Source organism: Carex rostrata, chromosome 9 (assembly GCF_964058835.1).
Source record: "Carex rostrata chromosome 9, lpCarRost1.2, whole genome shotgun sequence".
NCBI classification, from domain to species: domain Eukaryota; kingdom Viridiplantae; phylum Streptophyta; class Magnoliopsida; order Poales; family Cyperaceae; genus Carex; species Carex rostrata.
In genome coordinates this window covers 3,406,249-3,427,452 of record NC_135926.1, presented here as the reverse complement: position 1 = coordinate 3,427,452, position 21,204 = coordinate 3,406,249, and the positions used below count along the sequence as shown (strand labels likewise).

The 21,204-nt window shown below is 32.8% G+C and overlaps 1 protein-coding gene across 2 annotated transcripts; it reads left to right on the top strand.

Moving 5' to 3' along the window:
* Nucleotides 1-4,636: 4,636 nt before the first annotated feature.
* On the top strand, nt 4,637-10,562 carry LOC144559125 (beta-galactosidase 5-like). Of its 2 annotated transcripts, none has more exons than XM_078308078.1 (19): nt 4,637-5,106; nt 5,203-5,298; nt 5,418-5,530; nt 5,635-5,701; nt 5,804-5,896; nt 6,408-6,551; nt 6,753-6,841; nt 6,938-7,043; nt 7,132-7,219; nt 7,311-7,429; nt 7,532-7,696; nt 7,805-7,983; nt 8,073-8,182; nt 8,290-8,399; nt 8,499-8,609; nt 8,828-8,941; nt 9,021-9,226; nt 9,570-9,906; nt 10,100-10,562. In XM_078308078.1, exons 1-19 carry the CDS (start codon nt 4,939-4,941, stop codon nt 10,220-10,222), a joined length of 2,538 nt encoding a protein of 845 aa, XP_078164204.1. In that variant the 5' UTR covers nt 4,637-4,938; the 3' UTR covers nt 10,223-10,562. The 2 variants fall into 2 exon arrangements, with proteins under 2 accessions (XP_078164204.1, XP_078164205.1); XM_078308079.1 differs by having other exon boundaries at nt 5,804-5,900; nt 6,412-6,551.
* The last annotated feature ends 10,642 nt before the right edge of the window (nt 10,563-21,204 follow it).

Sequence of the window (21,204 nt, the reverse complement as noted above, 5' to 3'; positions counted from 1 at the left end):
TATAATATTTTACATATTGTATGCATAATTTACTTGTGCAACTAAATTTTTTTCGCCGTAGAGAAAATTATTATAAAGTTTCACTACAGAGGCTACCAACAACTAAAACCTTTCTCCTAAGAATTTAGTAATTACAATTTTCCTCTAGCAGAGCAACAGTTTGTCGCGGACCGGAGTATACTTAATTTTGTTGATTTATATATTATACGGGACTTGGCTACGGTGCTATGGGTAGCTAAGAGGCCTCCCGTGCTACGGCTCAATATTCGATTTTTTGAAATCCTAACGGTCGATCCGAATCGTTCATCTTGTTCTCCATATTAATATGTGTTTGGAGACCAAATTTTACATTTTTTGGAAATTTTTTACTATTTTTTTAGATTTATTGAATATCGCTGTTTTTTATGGTCCAGATTTGTCTGAAAACAGCGATTTTCAATAAATCTAAAAAAATAGTAAACAATTTCCAAAAAATGTAAAATTTGGTCTCCAAGCACATATTAATATGGAGAACAAGATGAACGGTTCGGATCGACCGTTACGATTTTGAAAAGTCGAATATTGAGCCGTAGCACGGGAGGCCTCTTAGCTACCCATAGCACCGTAGCCAAGTCCATATTATACGTATGTAAATATATAATTCTGTGAGATAGCAAACTCAAAAAATTTGGTAAAGATTTCGAAATATAAATTACCTTTCCATTATCGATCTTATATATATTATGTTTCGAGGACCGTATTAGAGGAATAATTTGTAGAGAAAACTAGCAAATGAGATTAAAAATATATCTTCTCCGAAAAACAATACTAAAACCTTTGAATGTTGCAGTGATAATATAAATAAAATAATATATTTTTTTCGTCAAAAGGGGAAATAACGTCTTCTTCGATAAAATAATATCTTCTCCGAAAAACAATACTAATTCCAATTCAACACCTTTTTTTTTTTTGGAGAAATAACATTTTAATTGCATTTGATTAAAAAGAACAACACCATCATCAAATTAGTGCTATCTACATGTAAACAATCATATTCAACCTGCGATTAATTTTTGTACGGAGAATTTAAAAAAAAAAAAAAAAATTCCAGAAGACTCTTTAGAGAAATTTTAGGTAATTAGTTATGCAGAAGAATCAAATTCACCGCTTGCCTTTTTTTTTTTTTCTCATCTTTTCCTCATCACAATTAATTTTCTAGCTTAAATTATTTGCCCGTTGGAGAAAAAACAAATCAGCATTAAATCCTATTATCTCATAGCAAAACCGTTCATTTTATCTTTTAGCCCGGATTGTACTGCCAGCACACGTGAACAGCATAATACAGTCCCCCACCTCTAATTAAATTTTAAGAAAAAAAAAAGAAGAACGCTTGTTGAATATCAGATAATATTTCACCGCTTGAATTTGCATATAAGATGACAATTCACCTCTTACATCATATATAGCATTTAGTTCCGTAAATAATAAAAATGATTTGTCTAAAAAAAATAATCAAGGTGATAAATTCCATGTAATCAGATCTCAATGTAGCAATTTATATAACCAAGACCCCGAAAGACTGATATACTGTGAGATTCTAGATTTTATGAACGATTCATCCCCTAAAGAATAATATGTCATTTGAGATCAATACAACATTAATTTCACATTATTCGTAATATTCACTAGTAGTAGTCTAATAGACCAAAATACTTGAGATTTTGATAAGTTCCATATTTATGAAATAATATTTTATCTCAAAAGGAATAATATGTTAATAATCTCAAATCTCAATCGCTCTTTAACGAGAATACTTAATTTGAAGGTAGATGTAAGAGAAGTTTAATTCAGAAGTAGAGGTGTTTTAAGATTCAGACAATTAATTAAGATACCAGACAAAAAGAGGTTAAATAAAATGATCTTAATTCTCGTAAATGTGCTCATGTTCGATTATCTTAATTTGTAAGTAAATGCTAAAATAGTTTAATTCAAAGGTAGAAGGTTTTGAGATTCGAATAAAAATTAAGATTTTGAGTAAAAAATAAATTAAGGAATGAATTCTTAAATCTTATTAAATAATTAAGACTTAAACGACTAAAGAAACTAAAGGATAAGAAAGAAAATTAAAGAGACTTAATTTTCACTCGCCGAACCGCCTCAATATGCAATTAAGGAAGTTGAAAAGGACTTAGATGTGTTATTGAACATGTCATATGATCGGAATCAAATCCGCTATTATTTTCTTCCCGTGAACAGTAACCTGCTATCCCTGCTTTTTTGAATCTAAACATTTAATTTTTTTTGGAACGAATCTCAAAGCAATTTTTTTCAAAACTTTCCTGTGCACGCATCTCGAAACAATTCAATGACTGGATTTAGAAAAACAGGAATAGCAGAAACACTGTTCATGCACAAGAATAACAGCATATTTTGATCCCATATGATCCGGTATTACTTGTCAGTTGTTACTGTATACTGTGGTCTGAGACTCTGAGAGACAAGTATCCTCTCCAATATTGTAAACGATTCTCTTCACTTTACGATTTGAGATTAACTCCCAGCTGCTTTGAGATTCTGACTAGCGCGGAGACATTATTATTGGACTTTGAGATTCGTGCTAAGTTAAAAATAACAGTCCAGATCTAGTAATTATAAAAGATTTCCTGTTACAGTACCGGGGAGGATCTGAATTCGACTCTGGGTCCCAGTAATCCGCAGGTGACTCGCCACGTATATGGCCGCACCGTACGGGATCAGTAATTTTGTGCGAAGCATGGACTTGAGCTAGAGAACGACTAGCGCCTAGGATTCTAACATGCTGCCAGTAACTAACTTTACCGCCTCGATTAAATAAACAATCAATATTTTCGAGGTAATAAATAAATAAATAAACAATCAATCACCGCAAGAAAATTAACGAGAGCCTCAGAAAAAAAAGGTGAGGAGAAGAAAAAAAAACGAGGAAAATAAATCTGCTGTAATTCTTGGAGAATTACAGGACCCTGTAATTCCAATCCGAACCGTTAGTTTTTCTCGAGATTTGTGCATGAAAATTATTTTTTTTTTAAAATTTGTGCAGAAAATATTTGAACGGTTGATATTGGAATTTCAGGGCCCTATAATTCCTTCCGGAATTACAGCAGATACGGATTCAAAAACGAGAATGCTACAAAGTCATCAAAATAAAACTTAATGAGAATGACATAAATCTTATAAGTTTGGAACTTAGGAATATAAGAATTCAATTACAACAAAAAAATAACAAGAGAAAATTTCCCTAGCAAAATAATATTTGATAAAAAGATTTGGTTTTAATTTTGTCTATAAAAAAATACGCCAACTATTGTCACACAAATCTGGTCTATCTTTCATTCCGTATAAGATTTTTTATTTATTTAATGCTCGTACATAGTGTATTTTAGAATGTACGATGTTCACTAAATCTAACGAACAAAAAGATAAATCATGTATAAATAAGATTTGGACGACCTTTTTGGAACTAACAAAATTACTATTCTATCAAAATGAACAAATTTGAACACAATATCCGCGTTAGAAGAAATATCAAAACTGTACCTCAAATATTTTATGCAAATCTATCTATTTATTCTTTTGAATGTATCTCTAGACAAGACATGAATTTTTTCAGACACGTCAACTAAATAAATCTAAATTTTAAATTGAAAATACAGATATAATTGTGCATTATTTAGTATAAAAAAATATTACTTTTATTCTTTATAAAACTTGATATAAAATCATAAAAAAACATAGATATATTTATCATGTCATGTCCCTCGCATAATATCTTTAACGCCCAAAAATGTGCTAATTTTGCTTTTGGATATTTATTCCATTTCTATTGCTACCGCTTTTGTTCTATTGTTATTTAGAAGTTAGAACTCAAAACGCATAATCTTGTGATCTGAGTCTGAAATGACAACGATATGTGCCTTTTAATTTTACCAACTAATGAGGCAGGTAAATAATAAGTATGTTGAAAAAAAAAATCTCAAATTTAAAACCTGGATCCGTTTTATTTTCTCAATTTTTTGTACGTCTATGTATTTTGTGCAAATGACAGTCTAAATAAAAAATATTACCCAAATTAGCATTAAACATACATTCCTGGAAATCCAAACAAGCAAGGCCTATGATAAATTATAATGATAAAGTTACTAACTCTAAACAAAATAAAATAAGCACATAAGACTCCAATTCCTAGAACAGATCTATAGCCCCAACAGTAACATGTAATGCAAAACTGCCAAAACCTACCTCAAAATGCCAAAAACCCAACGCATCTTTCGAAAACCCTAACCCTAAAATATACACAGTATAGATGCCTCACCTCATGCTGCTCTAATGCCAGATTTCAGCTGACAAATAGAAGAGAAAAAATGGAGACAAAAGTAAGAGGCCACCACTTTGATGAGATAGATGCATCCCTCTGTAAATTGTAATTTCCACGTAGCATTACCATCCCATCCAGCCTGCTCTCTCATCTGGTCCTCTTTTTCTCTCTCCTAAAGGGACTGTGGGGCCAGGAGACAGCCCGGCATTCTCCTATAAGATAATACTAATAAAATAAATAATCATGAATTAGCATAGTAATAACAAACTATACAGATGTATAAAACCCCATCCATGCCTAGCCGCTGCTGCTGCTGTGCTCTGCTTTGTTCCACACTGCCAACTGGTCTCAAAAACATTAAATAAATAAAGATAAACAGTGATTCTTATAGCCTTTTATTTGGCACACTAGTAGACCAAAAGATTTGAGATTTGACCCATTGTCTCTCTCCTCTCCTCTCCTCTCCTCTCCTCTCACACTGCACACTAGTGTGAGGGAGTTTCAACTTTCCCTCCACAGAGTAACATTTCCCTTTTTACTCGCTGAGAAAGAGTGAGTGTGAGTGTGTGTGTGTAGAGAGAGAGAGATCTGGTCATATTGTGGCAATGGGAGGGGAAAGCTCAATGCCGACAATTTTTTGGGTGTTATTTTTGGGATTTTTTCTCCGAACTGCGCAATGTGAGGTGACCTATGACAGGAAAGCAATAGTAATCAATGGCCAGAGAAGGATTCTTATCTCTGGTTCAATTCATTACCCAAGAAGCACCCCAGATGTATTTCCTCTAACACTAGTTATTTTTTTTACAAATTGGGTTCAGTTTCCTTCGGAAATTTCTGTAATCAACTTACGTGTTTCTTTGTTTGAGTAGATGTGGGAAGGTCTGGTGCAAAAGGCAAAAGATGGAGGCCTCGATGTGGTACAAACTTATGTTTTCTGGAACGGGCATGAACCAACTCCTGGCAATGTACTAAGTTTCTTACTTCAATTTTTTTTTCTTTGTTTGCAAAATGCTTCTCTGGCACTGGGAGCGCTGGTTTTGTAATTTTCTCTAATGAGTACCTTTTGCATTGGCTTAATTTTCAGTATAATTTTGAAGGAAGGTATGATTTGGTGAGGTTTATAAAGACTGTACAAAAAGCTGGAATGTATGTACATCTTCGGATCGGGCCGTACATTTGTGGAGAATGGAATTTTGGGTAGGTTTCTCTCTGATTAGCCTTCTCTAGAACCCGCATTTATGTTTTTTTTTTTTCTGTATATTAATTGGCTTACATGTTCCAATTTTGTTCTTTTTTTGTAGAGGATTTCCAGTTTGGTTGAAATATGTTCCAGGAATTAGCTTCAGAACAGATAACGAGCCCTTCAAGGTCTATTTTGCATCACTTTGATTTTTTTTATTTCCAAGTTGCATGTTTTTTTTGGGCATATTATCCATTTCATAATTAACATATCTTTTATGGATTTTTCAGATGGCCATGCAGGGATTTACTCAAAAGATTGTACAACTGATGAAAAGTGAGGAACTGTTTGCCTCTCAAGGTGGCCCAATAATCCTCTCACAGGCAAGTTTTCGAAATTTCAACAGTCCATCGGAATCAAATTGATGATAAATAAATAACACGCAGTCAGATTGGTTTTCTCATGTTAAAAGAAGAAGAGACTAATTTTCTTGGGTGCACAGTTTATATATCATATACTTTTTGTGGACTGTCAAGGTGATATTTCTTATATTTATTTGTTCAAATGTCCTTTGACAACTCGACTTATTTTTTTCTTTCTGTTTGATGTCTGCATGGAGTTGTGAAGACATGCATAAAGAACAAAACTCAACTACATACTTAGGGTTGAAGTTGAGTAAATTATTGTTCTGGTTGAAATGCAAAATAGCATCTTTTGGGAGATGTAAAAGAAATGATATAGAACTTCTTTGATTTGGTTTTCATTTATGCTTCAGAACATGTTGTGTGCTGGAGCTAGATTGCACACATTACTCAAGACAAGAATTGCTTTGGCCTTAAGGAAAGAGAATAAAGAAATATGCTCAATCATTTTATTTGTTTTTTATTTGTGCAGATAGAGAATGAGTATGGTCCAGAGAGCAAAGAATTTGGGCCTGCGGGCCAATCTTATGTCAATTGGGCTGCACAAATGGCAGTTGGATTAGGCACTGGCGTACCGTGGGTTATGTGCAAAGAAGATGATGCCCCTGATCCAGTGGTATAAATTTATTACTATATTTCTAATTATTTTTTATTACATTCAAGGTCAGCTCGTGTCTGAACACTTTCATCTGTAGAAGTCAGGGAAATTTGTTGGATTTGGATTTTGAAGAACTTTTTTGTGGTCATCAAATTTAAACAATTGATATGCAGGTGCCTGTAGGTTTTTGTTTATATGTCTTCTTTTAATTTTGTACAGATTAATGCATGCAATGGGTTCTATTGTGATACTTTTACCCCTAACAAGGCTTACAAGCCCACAATGTGGACTGAAGCTTGGAGTGGCTGGTATCTTTCTTCCTTCACTTTGTTTTCTATTATATTACCATACAATATATATACCATTTACATGATTTTTTAAGATTTTTATAATAAAAAATGCAGGTTTACTGAGTTTGGTGGGACTGTTAAACAGAGACCTGCGGAAGATTTGGCTTATGCTGTTGCTCGCTTCATTCAAAAAGGCGGCTCTTTTGTTAATTATTATATGGTTAGTGGATAGCAACACATTTTGGTATTACTTTCCTATAATATAAATTTTTTGGTTATCCATAAATCCATTGTTTTATTTATTGCAGTATCATGGCGGAACAAATTTTGGCCGCACAGCTGGAGGCCCATTTATTACCACAAGTTATGACTACGACGCTCCAATTGATGAATATGGTATTTTATCAGGGATTAAGATGTGATTGTAACAAATAAATGTGGTGTCATCCATTATATTTTCTAACTAGATGTGAATTTCATTAAACAGGGATGGTACGTGAGCCAAAATATGGGCATTTAAGGGAATTGCACAAATCAATTAAATTATGCGAACAAGCTTTGGTTTCAGCTGACCCTACTGTTACTTCTCTTGGATCCATGCAAGAGGTTTGTTTTTTAAGTAATAGTTACATCAGAAGTAATAAAATGTTTTAATCCTTGACAAGTTATAGGCCTCTCTTAATTTATACATCCACATTGTACTTTCAGGCACACACGTTCCAGTCAGAATCAGGAGGTTGTGCAGCTTTCCTTGCGAATTATAACACTAAATCATTTGCAAGAGTCATGTTTAATAATAGGCACTATAACTTGCCACCTTGGTCAATTAGCATCCTTCCTGATTGCACCAATGTTGTCTTCAACACAGCAAAGGTAACTCTACTTAGTCTGCTGTTAAGCTCACTTGCATGTGAATCAAGCTTTTACTGTGTTAACAGACTTTTAATTGTGTTAACTTTCTTTCTGTCTCCTAATGTACAGGTTGGGGTTCAGACATCTCAGATGCAGATGTGGGGAGCTGGTACGCCAAATCTTATGTGGGAGCGGTACGATGAGGAGGTGTCCTCACTTGCCGCAGCTCCACTTATGACAAGTACTGGTTTGTTAGAGCAGATCAATGTAACTCGTGATACCAGTGACTATCTCTGGTACATTGCAGAGTAAGTCTTTTATCATCTAATTTACAGTAACTTTTCATTCATGTTCTTAGTTGCACTGTGTTGATTTACTCCTTGACTTTTTTTTTAAGTGTTGATGTGAGCCCATCAGAAAAATTCTTACAAGGCGGCAAACCCCCATCTATTACTGTACAATCAGCAGGCCATACTCTTCATGTATTCATAAATGGTCAACTCTCTGGTAAGTTATCTCTTTCTGTGCCAAAATTAAATGTACAAAAGTCAAAAGGAGGTAAAGTAAGCATAAAATAATCTTTCTTATTGAGTACAAAATAATCCTTGTGATAGGTTCTGCTTATGGGAGTAGAGAAGATAGAAGAATAACATACCATGGGGACATCAATCTCCGTGCTGGGTCAAACAAAATTGCTCTACTTAGTGTTGCTATGGGATTACCGGTTAGTAGAAGTTTAATGACACTGATTTGTTTTATTAATTTGACAATATTTGGCTGGTCTTTTGGGGCTGAGCTTTTCTGGCCTTTTGTGTGGTGACAGAATGTTGGGGTGCATTACGAGTTGTGGAGCACTGGCGTGGTCGGCCCTGTTGTAATTCGAGGCATGAACGATGATAGACGTGATCTGACATGGCAAACATGGTCATACCAGGTGAGACTCTATTTTTTAAATTTATTAGTTTTATTGTCCGTTCAACTCCTGTAGAACTCCAAAAGCTTCTCACTACTGGAATAACTGTGCTTTGATTTCAGAAGCAATGGAATTCAAGGAGTATCATTATATGTGCTTTGATTTCAGAATATCTCCCATCTAAAATGCATTTTGTGCAAAATTAATAAATAAAACAACTAACAATTCCTTAATTTCAGGTTGGGCTGAAAGGAGAAACAATGAACCTAAACTCTTTAGAAGGTGCCACATCTGTTGAATGGATGCAAGGATCGCTTGTGGAACAATCCCAACAGCCACTTACATGGTTCCGGGTAGGGAACAAAGCCTCAAAATTTTCATTTTTATCTGCACTTACAAAAATAACATTAAAATGAGACTTCTCTTCTTCAGGCATATTTTGATGCACCGGCAGGGGATGAACCACTGGCTCTAGATATGGGTAGTATGGGGAAAGGTCAAATTTGGATAAATGGTGAAAGCATAGGGAGGTACTGGACAGCTTATGCTCCAAATGGAGATTGCAACGGGTGTAGCTATGCCGGTTCATTCCGGGCCCCAAAATGTCAAACGGGTTGTGGCCAACCAACCCAACGCTGGTATGAAAATTCAAACAATGAATATTTTATTCTTGTCCAATATGCCTCTGCATTTGTATATTTTACTCCTGACCATGGTTGGTTGTATATCTCTCTATTTTGAGGACTTGGTTAGTAACAATTGGACTACAGGCTTTTGCAGGGCAAAAAAAAAGACTAAAATCATTAGTTAGATGTAAAACCTTGTAATCCAGTGACAGCAAAAAGAATAGATTGTGGAGGTTGGTACAGCATGTATTGTACTGATGACCTTAATAATTCACCCTCATAATTCACCCAAAGTTCTGTAGTAACTCAATTTTTCGTTCATAATCAACTACAAGTTTTCTCAAATTTTAACTAGGTACCATGTACCTAGATCCTTGCTCCAACCTACCCGAAATCTATTGGTGGTATTCGAGGAACTTGGTGGGAATGCGGGCAAAATTTCTCTGGTAAAGCGATCTGTTTCTACAGTGTGTGCTGACGTGTCAGAATGGCATCCGAATATTCACAACTGGCAAATAGAGAGTTACGGCCAACCCGAGGAGGTGCGCCGTGCCAAGGTGCACTTGCACTGCGCACGTGGTCAGAACATATCTGAGATAAAATTTGCGAGCTTTGGGACACCTTTGGGGACCTGTGGCAATTACCAGAAGGGAACTTGCCATTCTCCAAATTCTCATACTATACTAGAAAAGGTTCTTGACTCTCAAACTATCTTTTGCTCTTTGAGTATTTTACTTGAACAATTTTATTCCTCCTTTTATTAGTTTGTACAACTACAGATATATCATATATATATATTTTTTGGAACTCCAGATATATCAAATTGTTACAGGTTCACTTCATTAATTTATGGAACTTATTATCTGTCTTTTCCCTGTTCAACAGAAATGCATTGGCCAAGAGAGATGTACTGTTACAATCTCCCCAAATAATTTCGGTGGAGATCCATGCCCCAATGTTATGAAAACGGTGGCAGTGGAGGCGATCTGCACGCCCAGTATTAGCTAGCTTATTTATCGTAAATTTAAACTAAGATGAGAAAACAATAGAAGAGAATGAGGAAGGCAATTGTAAAGTGTGGATGGTTTGTAGAGCATGTTAGGAGTGTTTATTTTACCTGATTTGTAGGATGATTTTTTATCTCTCTAATTTCTCCATGTAGATTCCGGGCTAACCAACCATTAATTGAAAGTTGGGACCGGGAAAGGAGATAATGGGATAAAAAAGGTGAAAAATAGAAAAGAAGAGGCAAGATGGGTTGCCTCTTTTGCTTTTGTTAGTGTTTTCCCTTTTCACTTGTGTAAGGAATCTGTTAATTGTGGCATCATTGGCGTCTGTTCTCGTGTAATGTTGTTTTGTTTTTTAGAGCAAAAAAAATATAGATTTTGTTGGTTTATTTATAGAAAATACTTGTATAAGAAAGAGCACAACTAAACTGCAATTCAATAACATCCTTTTTATGTTTGAGGAAACTACAAATCTACAATTAGTCAATTACATGAAAACCCAGATAATTATGATTCTGTGAACCAAAAAACCTGAACATGGACTTGAAAACTCTAAAGAGAATACAATACAAAAGAAATGCATCCAAAAATAATACAGATAAAAGGATTTTGCTTTGGAATGGTAAAAGGAAGAAACATGACTGGCATAAAGAGACTTGCTAAATCTTTCAAGTATATTTTTTTCAGCACATGCAACAAACTACCTACCTTCTTTTAATGAGTCCTGGACTCCTGGTTATGGTACACAGCAATTCAGAGCATAGTGACAAGGTATCCGAATTATACCCGAATTATATCCGTTTAATTCTTTTTTGGGGTAATGCCGAACCGAACACCGAATTATTCAGTTGACCGAGCTTTGACCGAATTAAACCCGAATAATTCCTGAATTTTACGAACTTTTTCCGAATTATTCATGAATTTTTCCTGAATTTTTCCAAGAACAATTATTTTTTTGCTCCCTTGCAGGACTGAGATTTCTGATCCGGATAATTCCGAACCATTCCCGAATTATACCCGAATTATACCCGAATCACGAATTTTTTATCTCGCCGAACCGAACCCGAATAATTCATTTGTCACTATGATTCAGAGTGGTCGCCTATCTGTATTCACTATTCAATATTTTTAAATAAGTATGTATTATAGAGGTTGAAGATATACACATCTAGCTAGTCAAAAGAAGGGTGTTATTTCAAAACAGTGTCGATTTAATTTTTTTTGTTAATTCTAATTGAAATAAACGATTTATTTAGTTGGAAAAAAAATGCATTTTTTGGAATTTCAAACAAAGGAGCATTTGTTGGTTGGTGATTATATAAAATGCTGATAAGTGTATTTGGTAGCATTAATAATTGTTCATGACCATTTAAATAAGTGTTTCTATAAAAAACACGTCTATCACAGTTATTGACTCACCATCCTCCGTACGAGAAGTCAGATTTAAAATTTATTGTTTTAAACTGAAGTTAATTTGAAAATTTAAATTGAGTAGTTACTAGGCCGATTATTTTCTTACCATTTTCTAAAATAACAATAAACAAAACTGACAGAGTTTTGTTAAAAATATGTTTTTTATATTTAATCTGCGCTGTCTCAAAGACAGCACAAAAATTGCTGATTTTTATTAGTTCTCTCTAAAAAAAAGCGCAGATCTAATTTACGTTTCTTTTTTGAATGGGGCACCTATTAGATCAGCGTTCATGATAAAAATATAATTTTTACAACAACTCTGTCAATTATGTTTATTGTTTAAAATGGTAAAATAAAAATCTGGTAACTAGAACCCAAATGCAAAATATAAATGATCCTTGGATATATTATCAACTATATAAATGATCCTTAGATATATTATCAACTATAATTTTATGAACGACGGGTAAAATAGACTCGAGACTCGAGAGAGGGATTTAGCATTGAGGAGGGTTCAAATGCCTCCATGTTTTTGTGCCTCTATCATGCCTCTATTTCTCTCTATCATTTTCAAAATTCAAACAGTCGATCTGAACCGCTCAACCTAACCTCCATACTAAAATATGTTTGGAGACCAAATTTTATATATTTAGGAATTTTTTTACTATTTTTTTAGATAGGTACAAAATCAGTAAATCTGAACCATCTAAAAGCAGTATTTTTGTACCTATCTAAAAAAATAGTAAAAAATTTGGTCTCCAAACATATTTGAGTATGGAGGTTAGATTGAGCGGTTCGGATCGACTGTTTGAACTTTGAAAACAATGAAGAAATGAAGACATGATAGAGGCACAAAAACATTGAGGCATTTGAACCGTCCTCTTTAGCATTATAAACTCGGCAGATCTCAATTTATCAGGCTTCTAAATAGCTAGCTATAGCGGCGCTATAGCTACGCTATAGCTTTTCCGGATCATAAACGCTAAGCTATGAGATAAAATTGCGCTAACTCAGCTACGACCGCTATAGCTATAATAGCTGACCGCTATTACTGCTATTTGAGACCCGCTATAGCTACCGCTATGCTACATGATTTTTTTTTTGGAATTTATATGGACTTCTGTACTTCTATTCTTATTTCTAATATTACATGGTCTTCTACGATAAGTATACTAAACCAAACTATATGCTTCTATTTTTATTTGTGATTTATTCTATCATTCTATATCGAGAAATATTCAAATACTAATTCTTCATTTTGATTACTCTTTTTATAGTATTCATTTGTAAAATTATTATCGTTCGTTTCAATTGAAAGCTGATTTTGATTATTATTATAATTATAAAATGTTTAAATATGTATATTGACTTCATTTACCTTATAAAATTAATTGCTCTTTGTCTATTATAATATGTAATGCCATGAAGTATAAACTATTAAATAATGTTACTTTTTAGATTTTTTTCCTTCTTATTTGCGTAATTGATAAAAAGTATAGACTTAGATTAGTTGTCATTTAATTGTTACATCAATTCTCTAATATTGATTATGTTGATAATTAGTATAAATATAGAATATAAAGTTTGAAAAGGAAAATCGCTATGTGTGATAGCTTCCGCTATAGCTACGCTATTCGCAATAGCTTTTTTTTTTGGTCTCCCCGCTATACCGCTATAATCGCTATTTAAAACCTTGCAATTTATTAAACAGATACGAAAGACCAACCACGAACCAAGAACAGACTCGTGGAAAAAAATTACAAATTCTGACAGAAATTGTCAGCACTGCATTGACTGGTCAAACAAGCATCATAATTAATTGCGGCACTGTTTCACCAGCAGGTCCAGTACGGAGACTACGGATAATAATTTTTTTCTATAACAAACTCCGTACCCAGAATCATCATCTGGCTGACGCTGTAGTGACGCACCATAGACACACACACGAGGTATCAAGTTACAACAATTTTTGAGTTACAATAAATTACAACCGAAATTTTTAAAATTACCATTTTATAAAAAATGTTAAACCAAAACACCAGTTCTGGCTGTTTTTTACAAAAATCGCATGGCCGCTTGCCCTGGAAGCGGCCACATGGAGGTTGGCCGCTTTGGAGGGAAGCGGGCACCTATTATGGGCCGCTTTGGGGGCCAGCGGCCACTGTTCATTTTTTTTTTTTTTAACAGAATTTTTTTTTATTGTTTGTATTAAAATATTAGAAATGTTGAACATATTTCTTTGAAAATAGATGAAATACAATATAATTTGATTTATTAGAAAGACTGCAACAAATAACGCGGATCAATATTTTTCAGGCCGGATTTTTCGCAGTTGTAAGAAAAATTAATATATTTCTTTATGTGTTATTGGAAAATAATAAAAATACTTAGATTCTGAGTTATTGATCCCGGTTCAAAATTCACTTCTAGGTAATACAAAAAATATTATGATCCTTCTAGTACATTTAATTTTTAAAAAGTTGTATCTATTTTTAGAATTATTTTTAATATGAAAGTAATTTAGTATGGACAAATCAGGTTGTGACACATCATAATTATGATAAATTGGACCATCTAAATTGTGACGCATCATAACATATGCAAAAAAAGGTTTGCACGCCCATGCAATTGAGCCATCTAAAGTGTATTTACTTTCCTCTTAATGTGTAACACTTGGAAGTTCGGAACCTTTGATGACAAAAACAGAAATAGACAGGTTTGCATCAACTTTATACGAGCGTGCCAATTTGCACTCACTGGTGGTTGCTTAATTGGTTTCTAGTCTATTCAGCTTTTAACCGAATTAGAAAACTTTGAACTAATTGTTTCAGTTTTTTTTTTTTTTTTTTTTTTTGAAATGAACTAGTTTGGTTCAATTTTTAATCTATTTCGGTTTTTCTATTAATTGGTTCGATTAATATTATGATCCTTCTAGTTCGAAATGAACTAGTTTCGGTTTTTCTATTAAGGATCATAATGCACTAGAAGGATCATAATATTTTTAAAAATAGATATAACTTTTTATAAATTAAATGTATTAGAAAATCACAATATTTTCTGGATTACCTAGAAGTGACTTTTGAACCGGGATCAATAACTCAAAATCTAAGTATTTTTATTATTTTCCAATAACACATAAAGAAATATATTAATTTTTCTTACAGCCGCGAAAAATCCGGCCTGAAAAATATTGATCCGGTTATTTGTTGCAGTCTTTCTAATAAATCAAATTATATTGTATTTCATCTATTTTCAAAGAAATATGTTCAACATTTCTAATATTTTAATACAAACAATAAAAATAAAATTCTGTTAAAAAAAAAAAAAAAAAAATGAACAGTGGCCGCTGGCCCCCAAAGCGGCCCATAATAGGTGCCCGCTTCCCTCCAAAGCGGCCAAGCTCCATGTGGCCGCTTCCAGGGCAAGCGGCCATGCGATTTTTGTAAAAAACAGCCAGAACTGGTGTTTTGGTTTAACATTTTTTATAAAATGGTATATTTAAAAATTTCAGAAATTACAACAAGCATTTTCTACATTTTCAAAGTCCAAATCGTCGATCCAAACCATTAGATGTGATATCTATAATAAAATGTGCTTGGAGACCAGATTTTACATTTTTTGAAATATTTTTACTATTTATTAAGATAGGTACAAAAACTAGTCAAATTCATACCATTGAATTTTGTCCTCATCTTAATAAATAGTAAAAAAATTCCAAAAATGTAAAATTTGGTCTCCAAGCACATTTTATTGTAGAGATCACATCTAACGGTTTGGATCGACGATTTGGACTTTGAAAATATAAAAAATACTTGTTGTAACTTGATCCTTCCTCATATATATATATATATATATATATATAGAGTACGGCTAACGCGCTTCCTCTAGCATATGGGCCGAAATGCTTCCGGTGGAAAGTTAAAATTTCAAAATCCAAAAAGTCAATCTGAACCGTTCATCTTCTTCTCCATATTAATATCTGCTTGGAGACCAAATTTTACATTTTTCTAAATTTTTTTACTATTTATTAAGCCATTTTGAAAATCACTGATCCAACGGTGGCTTACCAAACAGTAAAAATCAGAAGCTACCGTTGGATTAGCGATTTTCAAAATGGCTTAATAAATAGTAAAAAATTTCAGAAAAATGTAAAATTTGGTCTCCAAGCAGATATTAATATGGAGAAGAAGATGAACGGTTCAGATCGACTTTTTGGATTTTGAAATTTCAACTTTCCACCGGAAGCATTTCGGCCCATATACTAGAGGAAGCGCGTTAGCCGTACTCTATATATATATATATATATAAAGAGAGAGAGAGAGAGAGAGTGAGTCTATGGTACTATGCATATTTCGATTTGGCACCGTGTTACGGCTCTATATTCGAGTTTTCAAATCCTAACGGTTGATCCGAACCGTTCATCTTATTCTCCATATTAATATGTGTTTGGAGACCAAATTTTACATTTTTTAAAATTTTTTTACTATTTTTTTAGATATTTAGAAAATCACTTGATCTGAAAATTCTGGACCATCCAAAAACAGTGACTTTCAATAAATTTCAAAAAATAGTAAAAAAATTTCAAAAAATGTAAAATTTGGTCTCCAAACACATATTAATATGGAGAATAAGATGAACGGTTCGGATCGACTGTTAGGATTTGAAAACTCGAATATAGAGCTGTAGCACGGTGCCAAATCGTAATTTGCATAGTACCATAGACTCACTCTTTATATATATATATATATATATAGAGAGAGAGAGAGAGAGAGAGATGGGCTATGGTGCATTGCAATGCATAGAAGGGTTTGTGCATTGGATCATAATTCTAAAATTCAAAATCCAAATGGCCAATCCAAACCGTTCATCTTGTTCTCCATATTAATATGTGCTTGGAGACCAAATTTTACATTTTTATGAATTTTTTTACTATTTATTAAGTATTTTACAAAATTGCTGATCCAACGGTGGCTGTTGATTTTACTGTTTTGTTAAGCCACCGTTGGATCAACAATTTTGTAAAATACTTAATAAATAGTAAAAAAATTCAGAAAAATGTAAAATTTGGTCTCTAAGCACATATTAATATGGAGAACAAGATGAACGGTTTGGATCGGTCATTTGGATTTTGAATTTTAGATTTATGGTCCAATGCACAAACCCCTCCATGCATTGCAATGCACCATAGCCCATCTCTCTCTCTCTCTCTCTCTCTATATATATATATAGAGTTAGGCTGGGGTGCTATGGATAGCATAGAGGCCTCTATGCTACGGCTCAATATTCGAGTTTTCAAAATCCAAACGGTCGATCCGAACCGTTCATCTTATTCTCCATATTAATATCTGCTTGGAGACCAAATTTTACATTTTTCTGAATTTTTTTACTATTTATTAAGTATTTTACAAAATTGTTGATCCAACGGTGGCTGCACAAAACAGTAAAATCGTTGGATTAGCGATTTTCAAATTGGCTTAATAAATAGTAAAAAAATTCAGAAAATTATAAAATTTGGTCTCCAAGCAAATATTAATATGGAGAATAAGATGAACGGTTCGGATCGACCGCTTGGATTTTGAAAACTCGAATATTGAGCCGTAGCATAGAGGCCTCTATGCTATCCATAGCACCCCAGCCTAACTCATATATATATATGATTTGGCTAATATGCTATGGGTTGCATAGAGGCCTCCCGTGCTACAGCTTAATATTCGAGTTTTCAAAAATTTTAACGGTCGATCCGAACCATTCACCTTGTTCTCCATATTAATATGTGCTTGGAGACCAAATTTTACATTTTTTGGAAATTGTTTACTATTTTTTTAGATTTATTGAATATCGCTATTTTTTATGGTCCAGATTTGTCTGAAAAAATGATTTTCAATAAATCTAAAAAAATAGTAAAAAATTTCCAAAAAATGTAAAATTTGGTCTTCAAACACATATTAATATGGAGAACAAGATGAACGGTTCGGATCGACCGTTAGGATTTTGAAAACTCGAATATTGAGCCGTAGCACGGGAGGCCTCTATGCAACCCATAACACCGTAGCCAAGTCCTATATATATAGTTCACCAAGAGGGTTTGATGAGCACAACACCAAAAGTATATCGGATTGGCTTCAAACGACAAATTCAAACCATTGAAATCTATGTAGTTCATAAGTGATGCATGTACATGCAAAATTTTAAAAGTTTCGAATTTATTTACCACAAGGTCAAACAGTCAAAAAAATGATGAAAAGATGAATATATAAAACTACTTATAAAAGTTTCATTTCTTTGACCGCTTGACCTTGTAACAAATGAAGTCGAAACTTTCAAAATTTTACATGTACATGCATCACTCATGAAGTACATGGATTTCAACGGTTTGAATTCGTCGTTTGAAGCCGATCCGATATACTTTTGAAGTTGTACTCACTAAACCCTCTTGGTGAGCACATCACACCCTAGCTTTGCTCTAGATTTATGTTTCAATTATGTTTATTCAAATAGTAAATATGTATCATATATTTTAATATATATTATGAAAAATTTATGTTATTCACTATTATAATTAGATAAATATTATGAACTTTAATATTTTTATTTTTTATATTATTTTAATAAATATATAATCTGAACTAGATCCGTATTTGTATCCATACGATATCCACTCAGTATTCATATCCAAAAAATATAAAAAAATATATGAATATGGTTTTACCATTATCCGCTCCGTATCCACTCCGTTTTCACCCCCATCTGCTATCCATCGGCCCAGTGTTAAATTAGATGCAAAAATCAATAATACATCCTCTCTCTCTCTATATTCAACATTTTTACGAAACTCGTGTACATTTCTCAAATTCAGGATAGGTATTGAATATACATTTATTTAACTCTAAATCGGTCTGCTATATTCACAGCATACTTGCTGTGCGTTCCATTATTCAAGCCCTAGTCTGCTATTCACACCTAAATGCCCACAATAAAATTTATTTTAGCCTTTTGTTCAAGGTAATTTTCATAGAACGAATTCAACTAATTGTAAAATTCTAGAGGTGATTTTGTAAGGAAAAGATCTAATAAGAGGATATTTTGTACGATAACAATCTAGAGGTAATGTTCGTGATTTCATGCAAAGGACTAGAGGAGATTTTGTACGGAAAAAATCATTTTTTAGTCCACGAATAAATCACATCCTTTAAAAGTCATTAAATCCCATTAAAAGGGAAGATAGGAAGAGAACGTGTAAAAAGGAAAAGACCTCGGCCTTCGCTGTACCAGACAAGGATCCACCGACAAAGAATAGAGCCCCAACAATACACACACTAATGATATTGTCTATTGTTAAAAACAAAATGACACAGGTTATAACAATTTCTATTTCGATCTATAAAAAATATATATATATATAGAGTGGCTACTCTACTTCCATAAGCATATGTGGGCTTATGCTTATAACTCGTTTTTTGTGTTTTCAATGTCTAAATGGTCGATCTGAAACGCTCAACATGTTCTCCATATTAATATATGCTTGGAGACCAAATTTTACATTTTTTGAAAAAAATTTATTATTTTTTACTATTTTTTCAGAATTTTTCAAAAAAGTCATAAAAAATATTTTAAAAAATAATATAAAAAAAATGAAAACCCTATTTTGAAAAATTCTAAAAAAATAGTAAAAAAATTTCAAAAAATGTAAAATTTGGTCTCCAAACACATATTAATATGGAGAACATGTTGAGCGCTTCAGATTGACCATTTGGACATTGAAAACGTAAACACGAGTTATAAGCATATGAGGGCATATGCTTATAAGTCATTTTTTCGTTTTCAAAATTCAAAAAGTCAATCTGAACCGTTAGATGTGATCTCTATATTGAAATGTGCTTGGTGACCAAATTTTATATTTTTCTGATTTTTTTTTTTACTATTTATTAAGTCACTTTGAAAATTGCTGATCCAATGGTGACTTCTGATTTTACTGTTCTGTCAAGCCACCGTTAGATCAACGATTTTCAAAGTGACTTAATAAATAGTAAAAAAAAAATCAGAAAAATATAAAATTTGGTCACCAAGCACATTTCAATATAAAGATCACATCTAACGGTTCAGATCAACTTTTTGAATTTTGAAAACGAAAAAATGACTTATAAGCATATGCCCTCATATGCTTATGGAGGTAGAGTAGCCAACCTATATATATATATATAGAGGTTGGCTACTCTACCTCCATAAGCATATGTGGGCATATGCTTATAACTCGTTTTTACGTTTTCAATATCCAAATGGTCAATCTGAAGCGCTCAACATGTTCTCCATATTAATATGTGTTTGGAGACCAAATTTTACATTTTTTGAAATTTTTTTACTATTTTTTTAGAATTTTTCAAAATAGGGTTTTTATTTTTTTATATTATTTTTTAAAATATTTTTTATGACTTTTTTGAAAAATTCTGAAAAAATAGAAAAAAATAGTAAATTTGTTTCAAAAAATGTAAAATTTGGTCTCCAAGCATATATTAATATGGAAAACATGTTGAGTGTTTCAGATCGACCATTTAGACATTGAAAACACAAAAAACGAGTTATAAGCATAAGTCCACATATACTTATGGAAGTAGAGTAGCCACTCTATATATATATATATATATATATATATTTTTTTTTTTTATAGATCGAAATTGAAATTGTTATAACCTGTGTCATTTTTTTTTTAACAATAGACAATACCATTAGTGTGTGTATTTTTGGGGCTCTATTCTTTGTCGGTGGATCCTTGTCTGGTACAGCGAAGGCCGAGTCCTTTTCCTTCTTACAACATGTTCTCTTCCTATCTTCCCTTTTAATGGGATTTAATGACCTTTAAAGGATGTGATGTATTCGTGGACTAAAAAATGATCTTTTCCGTACAAAATCTCCTCTAGTTCTTCGCATGAAATCACGAACATTACCTCTAGATTGTTATCGTACAAAATCTCCTCTTATTAGATCTTTTCCTTACAAAATCACCTCTAGAATTTTACAATTAGTTGAATTCGTTCTATGAAAATTACCTTGAACAAAAGGCTAAAATAAATTTTATTGTGTGCATTTAGGTGTGAATAGCAGACTAGGGCTTGAATAATGGAACGCACAGCAAGTATGCTGTGAATATAGCAGACCGATTTAGAGTTAAATAAATGTATATTCAATACCTATCCTGCATTTGAGAAATGTACACGAGTTTCATAAAAATGTTGAATATAGAGAGAGAGAGAGAGGATGTATTATTGATTTTTGCATCTAATTTAACACTGGGCCGATGGATAGCAGATAGGGGTGAAAACGGAGTGGATACGGAGCGGATAATGGTAAAAGCATATTCATATATATTTTTTTTAATTTTCTGGATACGAATACTGAGCAGATATCAGACAGATACAAATACGGATCTAGTTCAGATCATATATTTATTAAAATAATATAAAAAATAAAAAATATTAAAGTTCATAATATTTATCTAATTATAATAGTGAATAACATAAATTTTTCATAATATATATTAAAATATATTATACATATTTACTATTTGAATAAACA

What these genes read in the sequence shown, in the direction of transcription:
- LOC144559125 (XM_078308078.1), top strand. Translation starts at nt 4,939, where the DNA reads ATGGGAGGGGAAAGCTCAATGCCGACAATTTTTTGGGTGTTATTTTTG. An exon ending in AGCCACTTACATGGTTCCGG is followed by an intron (nt 8,942 to 9,020) that starts GTAGGGAACAAA and finishes TCTCTTCTTCAG; the next exon opens with GCATATTTTGATGCACCGGC. An exon ending in GGCCAACCAACCCAACGCTG is followed by an intron (nt 9,227 to 9,569) that starts GTATGAAAATTC and finishes AATTTTAACTAG; the next exon opens with GTACCATGTACCTAGATCCT.